At 34.3% G+C, this 7,531-nt stretch overlaps 1 protein-coding gene across 1 annotated transcript; it reads left to right on the plus strand.

The window, feature by feature from the left end:
• Positions 1 to 338: 338 nt before the first annotated feature.
• Positions 339 to 6,673, plus strand: LOC120091165 (uncharacterized). The gene is made up of 2 exons (XM_039049056.2): positions 339 to 3,660; positions 5,814 to 6,673. The coding sequence occupies exons 1-2, from the start codon at positions 1,095 to 1,097 to the stop codon at positions 6,248 to 6,250; spliced, it is 3,003 nt and encodes a 1,000-aa protein (XP_038904984.1). The 5' UTR covers positions 339 to 1,094; the 3' UTR covers positions 6,251 to 6,673.
• The last annotated feature ends 858 nt before the right edge of the window (positions 6,674 to 7,531 follow it).

Consider the following 7,531-nt stretch of genomic DNA (forward strand, 5'->3'; position numbering starts at 1 on the left):
GTGAACATGGTTTTGAATCATCTTCCTCGTGGCATTCTTTTTCTTGGCTTCTAAGAATATATTCCTTGTAGTCAGAATTTAAAGAAGTATAAGATTAGGAAGGAAACATCATTTGGCATAATTGGATTCTTGGGTTAAAAAAGTTTTATGTTTCACTCTCTTGAGATTCACCCATTTCAAAGAGAAATTATTGGATGCAACCAACATAATGATGGTTGTCTGGTTACGATTCTGTCATCGCGGGGAGGGGAAAAACATCATGTGGGAGTGACATTATGGTTGAGTTTGAGTTGAAGGCTATAATGTACAGAGGGCAGTACTGTCCTGAATCTTCTGGTTAATTTTCAGTTTGATAGGCTGATTTGGAAGAGTGAAAAAAAGAAGAGACAAAACTAAACATACAAGAGTCATTTACCAAAAGCTTGAGTACTGAACTATTTTTATTGATGGAAAGTGCAAATCCTTCAGTTCATATCTCTCTCATTCAAAGCAATAAAGAGCATCCTTTAATTAAAGCTAAAGGGTATTCTTGTCATATGAATAAAGAAAGAAAACAAAGCATTACCTTTGCTTTTTATTATATTTATTATATATATATATTTTTGTTTCTTTTCCTTTTTCCCTCCCCACCCCCCATTTGATCTTTTCTATTATCCAACGGCCATCTTTTAATTTGCATTTTGCTAGCTACATGTCTTTCTACAGAACCATCGTCTCTTCCCTTTTCTTCAGCCTCTTTTCCTCCTAGCTTTGCTAAAAGAAACTTGATATAGAGGAATTCAGAAAGCAAAGGAACCATTTTGTAGCAGAATTTCAACCTTGCATCTCTGTTCGAAAAGGAAAGAAAAGCAAATAAAAGAGAAGAAAGAAAAGGAGGGTCTTAATTTTTCTTACTTGTATTTGAAGACTCGTTTACTATGAACATGTTTGATTCCTTAAGCCCAAACACACTTGAAGAAGTTCAGCATATTATTCCACTATCTTTTCCTCCTCACTTTGCTGCAAAATATATAATTGCCAAGCTGCCTAAAACCCTTGGTCTTTCCTTCCTGTGCTTCCAAACTCAATTCCCTTGATACAATTTTGGGAAAAACATGTTTTTCCTTGTTTTTACATTCTTCTCACTTCTAGGCTTCTCTTCTTCCCACAGTTTGGTCAGTGATTTTCATGTTTTGCTTGCTCTCAAACAAGGGTTTGAATTCTCTGACTCTGCTGCACTAAGCACTTGGACTGCCTCAAACTTCAGCTCAGTTTGTACATGGGCTGGGATTCAGTGCTCTGATGGACGAGTTGTGTCGGTCAACTTGACAGATTTGAATCTTGGTGGCTCTGTTTCGCCGTTGATTTCAAGTCTTGACCAACTTACTGAGCTGTCTGTTGCAGGAAATAACTTCTCTGGTGGCATTGAAGTAGTGAATTTGGGTTATCTTCGATTCCTTAACATCTCAAACAACCAGTTTACTGGGACTCTGCACTGGAACTTTTCGAGCCTGCCGAACTTGGAGGTGTTGGATGCCTATAACAACAACTTCACTGCTCTTCTTCCCACAGAGATTTTGAATTTACAGAACCTCAAATACTTGGACCTTGGAGGTAACTTTTTCCATGGAAAAATCCCTGAAAGCTATGGCAGTTTAGAAGAGCTGCAATATCTTTCTCTTGCAGGAAATGATTTGGTTGGGAAAATCCCAGGAGCGTTAGGAAATCTCACAAATTTGAGAGAAATTTACTTGGCCCATTACAATGTTTTCGAAGGGGGGATTCCACCCGAGCTCGGGAAGTTGGCCAATTTGGTTATCATGGAAATTGCAGACTGCAGTTTGGACGGTCAAATTCCTCATGAACTGGGGAATTTGAAGTCCTTGAACACTCTATATTTGCATACAAATCTACTCTCAGGTTCAATTCCGAAGCAGTTAGGCAATCTTACAAACTTGGTCAATCTGGATCTCTCCAACAATGCACTCACAGGAGAAATCCCATCTGAGTTTGTTGAGCTCAAACAGCTCAACCTTTACAACCTCTTCATGAACAAGCTACACGGATCTATTCCAGACTACATAGCAGATTTGCCAAACTTGGAGACCTTGGACCTGTGGATGAACAATTTTACCGGCACAATCCCGAAGAATCTTGGCCAAAATGGGAGGCTTCAGCACCTCGATTTGTCGACAAACAAGCTCACAGGTACAATACCTGAGGGCTTGTGTTCATCAAACCAGCTGAAAATACTGATTCTGATGAACAACTTCCTGTTTGGGCCAATCCCTGAGGGTCTGGGGTCATGTACCAGTCTAACAAAAGTGAGGTTGGGGCAGAACTATCTGAATGGAAGCATTCCCAATGGCTTCATTTACTTGCCTCAGCTAAATTTAGCAGAGTTTCAGGACAATTACCTTTCAGGTACACTTTCTGAAAATGGGGAGAGTTCATCAACACCCATCAAATTAGGGCAACTTAATCTCTCTAACAATCTTCTCTCAGGAACTTTACCATCTTCGCTTTCTAATTTGTCTTCTCTGCAAATTCTCCTCCTCAATGGCAACCAGTTTTCTGGTACAATCCCTCCTTCCATTGGAGAACTCAATCAACTTCTAAAGCTTGATCTTAGCAGAAACTCACTTTCGGGTGAAATTCCACCTGAAATTGGGAATTGTATCCATCTCACTTACCTTGATTTGAGCAAGAACAACCTCTCTGGCCCAATTCCCCCTGAAATTTCAAATGCACATATTCTCAATTACCTCAACTTGTCGAGAAATCACCTAAATCAATCCCTACCGAAATCAATTGGGGCAATGAAGAGCCTGACGATTGCTGATTTCTCCTTCAACGATTTCTCCGGAAAGCTACCGGAATCAGGACAACTTGCCTTCTTCAATGCTTCATCCTTCGCCGGAAATCCTCAACTCTGCGGCTCTCTCCTCAACAATCCCTGCAACTTTGCAACAACAACAACAAAACCAGGAAAAACTCCGACGTATTTCAAGCTAATCTTCGCCCTCGGCCTATTAATTTGCTCTCTAGTGTTCGCCATAGCGGCAGTTGTCAAAGCGAAATCATTCAAACGAAACGGATCAAGTTCATGGAAAATGACCTCATTCCAAAAGCTTGATTTCACCGTCTACGACGTCTTGGAGTGCGTGAAAGACGGCAATGTGATCGGAAGAGGCGGCGCCGGCATCGTCTACCACGGGAAAATGCCGAATGGAGTTGAAATCGCAGTGAAGAAACTTCTAGGGTTCGGCCCTAATAGTCACGACCATGGATTCCGAGCCGAAATCCAAACCCTAGGCAACATTCGACACCGAAACATCGTAAGATTACTCGCATTCTGCTCCAATAAAGAGACAAACCTCCTCGTATATGAATACATGAGGAACGGAAGCTTAGGCGAAGCACTCCACGGCAAAAAAGCCTCGTTTCTCGGATGGAATTTGAGATACAAAATCGCCATTGAAGCCGCCAAAGGTCTCTGCTACCTCCACCACGATTGCTCTCCACTAATCGTCCACCGAGACGTGAAATCGAACAACATTCTCTTGAATTCCAACTTCGAAGCTCACGTCGCCGATTTCGGATTGGCGAAGTTCATGTTCGACGGCGGCGCATCGGAATGCATGTCGGTGATCGCCGGATCTTACGGCTATATCGCTCCTGGTACGTCTTTTCTTTTCTTTTTCGTTTTTTTCATTTGCCTTTTTCGATTTTCAAATTTGAAGAATTTTATTTTTGCTATTTTATTATTATTTTGAATTATCTTCTTTTCTCCGATTTGGGTCGTTACAGTGTTAGTTAAGTTAGTTAATTACTAAAATGCTTTTGGTGGGCCATGTTGATTGGATTAGTCAATGCCAGCCGTCCGATTGTCGCTGCTAAGAAAATCCAAGGGCAGTGATTGACAATGACCTTAGAAAGATTATGGATTCAAATAAATAAAACTCATTTTATTTCAAAACAAATTAAGGCATATTGTTGTTTATTTATTTATTTGGAAAGATTCTTATTTGAAAATCTTAACTAAAATCTATAAATAGAAATAGAAGTTTGAAAACTACTTTCTAGGGTTACTTTGACATTTGTTTAAAGAGTTGTTGTAATAATTTTAATTTTTTTCCCATTTTATGTTTGTTTATTAAGTAATTTCCTTTCCTTTATAATTTAAATAATAAAATCGTAATCAATTTCTTAAAAAAAAAAATCTAAAATAATAATTTCATTTAGAGTATCCACCTGGCATTCATTATATTCATTATAATCATTATTAAAGTTCATAAACATCGTCTTGTCCGACCATAAGATTATTCTAATTAATTATAAAATTTATAAATCAAATTAAGTTATTACATAAATACAAGGAAAATTTGAAAACTTTACCTTTTAAGATTCAAAGAAAGTGAGAGTACTAATTCAAATGAAGTGGAAAAAAAAAAAAAGGAGACCTCAACCCATAAAAAAGAAAAATAAAAGAGTATATATTTAAAATCCGAATTCTGGGGAGTGCTAAAGTGACAGGCGGGTGAACTGTGACATATTAAGAAGAGTAGAATTTTTTAGGAAGACGCACCATGAAAAATTAAAAAGAAAAAAAAATATATATATATTAAACAGTATTTCTGAATTCTGTGCCAAAGAGACAAGTAGTAACGGGGGCCCACCCGACAAATGGTCAGATCAGATCAGAATCTGACGGCTCTGATTTAATCATCAGACTGTCAACTGATGGGTAACATAATACAAGCTCAGAGTCCCTTTTGAAAGTTCAACCATTCTCCATCTGGGCCCCACATTACTAAAGGAAAAAAAAGAAAAAGAGAAAACTAAATTTAATATTTTGTCTAATAAATATTAAAATTTAGGTATTATATTTGTTAACAGTAAAATTTTAAAAAATACCTAATAAATTGTTGAATCTTATAATTAAAAAAAGGTTTCAAACAAAAAATCTTATTATAAAAAATATATGACGTAAACTCATTTGAAAAAGATGCAACTTTAATTCAAAATTTCAATTTTAAAAAATCATTAAAGATTCATTCAAAATTTAAATTTTAAAAAAACCATTAAAAGATTCTTTAGAAAATCATTAAAAAATTTAACATAACGACAAAAATATAGAGCTTAAGAATTAATGTTTAAAAGACATATATCACAAGATTCTCAATAGTTTAGAAAAAATTGAATAAATTTATTTATAAATATAGTAAAATTTATTATCTATTAGTAATAGATACTAATACAAATAGATAATGATGTTTTGTTATATTTAAAAATATTTTTAACAGTTATATCATTTAAAATAATTAAAAGTTTTAAGATTAAATTTAAAATTTCATGTTTATATTATTGTTATGATTATTATTATCATTTTTTTTAAGAATTGTGTTTATATTTTTTAGATTGGTTCTATTTTTATTTTTATTTTTTTTGGGAAAAATCTATAGTCTATCTTTTTAAAATTCTACAGAAATTCTACGTTCACAAATTAATTTAAAATAACTTTTTATAGTATATTTTTAAAAATTTTACAAAAATTCTTTGTTAATTGTTAAAATGCCACGTTCACAACTTAATTTAAAAGAAAATTTTTCTCTTTATAATTAATATATCTATTTTATATGATAATTGTTGGTTTATATAGCTCACGATGGGCTTACATGATAATTAACTATGTTACTATGATAAATTTAGACATTGATGCAATGATGGTAGTAATTACTTGTGATTATAGTCATAAATATTTTTCAAGTCCATCTTTTTTTTTTTTTAAATGTCAATGATGTATATATTAATACTACTTTTTATCTTTGTAGAATATGCATACACGTTGAGAGTCGACGAGAAAAGTGATGTGTATAGTTTTGGAGTCGTGCTATTAGAGCTTTTGACAGGACGTCGACCAGTTGGAGATTTTGGAGACGGAGTGGTTGATATAGCTCAATGGTGCAAAAGAGCTCTAACAAATGGCGAAAATGAAAACGACATCATTTGCATAGTTGACAAAAGGGTAGGAATGATACCCAAAGAGGAAGCAAAACACTTATTCTTCATAGCGATGTTATGCGTGCAAGAGAACAGCGTGGAAAGACCAACAATGAGGGAAGTGGTTCAAATGTTGGCTGAGTTTCCTCACCAATCTCCCAACTGTTTCCAATCTTCCTCTTCTTCTTCTTCTCCTTGTCAAAAATTGAAGAATGGCGGAAAGGAAAGAGAACACCAGTCAAAATCCAAACCAGATCTTTTAGTTTAAGAGGAAAAAGAGTGATGATTTTTTCTTTTTTCTTTTAATTTTTAGTCATTAGGGTTTTATCAATATATAGGTTTATATTGGGGTTTAGTTTCATATGTTTTCCTTTTTTTTTTTTTTTTTAAGCTTTAGAATTTTGTGTGTTAAATGGGTTGTTTTGATATATGTAAAGGTTTTTTTAAGTTGAGTACTTTTGGCTAAGAAAATTAGTTAGTGGTAGCTAGAAGGAAATTTGAGGGGGGGAAAAGAGTAGAAAGAAAGTGGGGATGGGGATGAGAGAAATAAACTGAAATTAAAAGAGTGCACATCTTTTGAAGTAATGGGTGGAGAGGCAAAATGCAAGCATCAATGGGGTCTTGCACATTAGCCCTTGACTTTGTATCATAATTTGATCCTAGTCATCAATACATATAACATTATTAAAAATTCTCTCTCTCACTCTCTCTTATGATTTTGGGGTATGATTACAAGTTATATTATTATCTCTAATCTGGATTATATGATATTTCTTTCACTCTTCCATGATCTAAGTCATGAATACATGTTATGTCATCATTATTATTTTCACTCTAAATAAAGTCAACGAAGTGAGTGTGTAATATAATGGAGAGGTTAGGTTATAAGTAACTTTTAGTTCTATATGTTTCTTTGATGATTTCAATTTAGATCTATATCTTTGAACAAATTATTACTATTTGTATTCTATGGTAAAACATTTTATTATAAAATAGATGGATTATAAGTATTATTATACTAATAATTGACAACCTCATTGTTATACAAAAAAAAAAATTCCAAATCGACAACTACATTGAGAAGTACTTTTTCTTTCCTCAAACAACATTACATTTTTTATTCACAAAAGAATGAATACATAAAAGTGAAATAGTATTAAATAATAACACAAGGATTAAAGACGTCAAAGTGAGTATAGTTCAACTAACATACTGTATTTGTTAGCGACCAAGAGGTTGTAGTCAAAATCATCCCACATTTGTTGCACTAAAGAAAATTAGAAACTAAATTGTTGTTACACGATGTTTCAGAGAAATGCGTTTTGTGGAGTTGAACTTGTGTTGATGTAGATTTGATGTGCACGTGGTTCAATCTCTAATACTTGATCCTCTAATTCTCTCTCAATTGAATGTATATGCTTGGTTTGAGGAAACAGAGTGCGTGCTGTTCTTGAAGTTGAAGTCTTGGGAGACTTTTGTGTCTTTAGGAGACTTGTATCTTCAAAGAGTGTTCAGTTTCAGGAGTCAAAATTCTTCTTCTTGTTGGGAG

The sequence above is a fragment of the Benincasa hispida genome, chromosome 11, assembly GCF_027475165.1.
Source record: "Benincasa hispida cultivar pf3 chromosome 11, pf3_genome.v1.1, whole genome shotgun sequence".
In the NCBI taxonomy this organism is placed as follows: domain Eukaryota; kingdom Viridiplantae; phylum Streptophyta; class Magnoliopsida; order Cucurbitales; family Cucurbitaceae; genus Benincasa; species Benincasa hispida.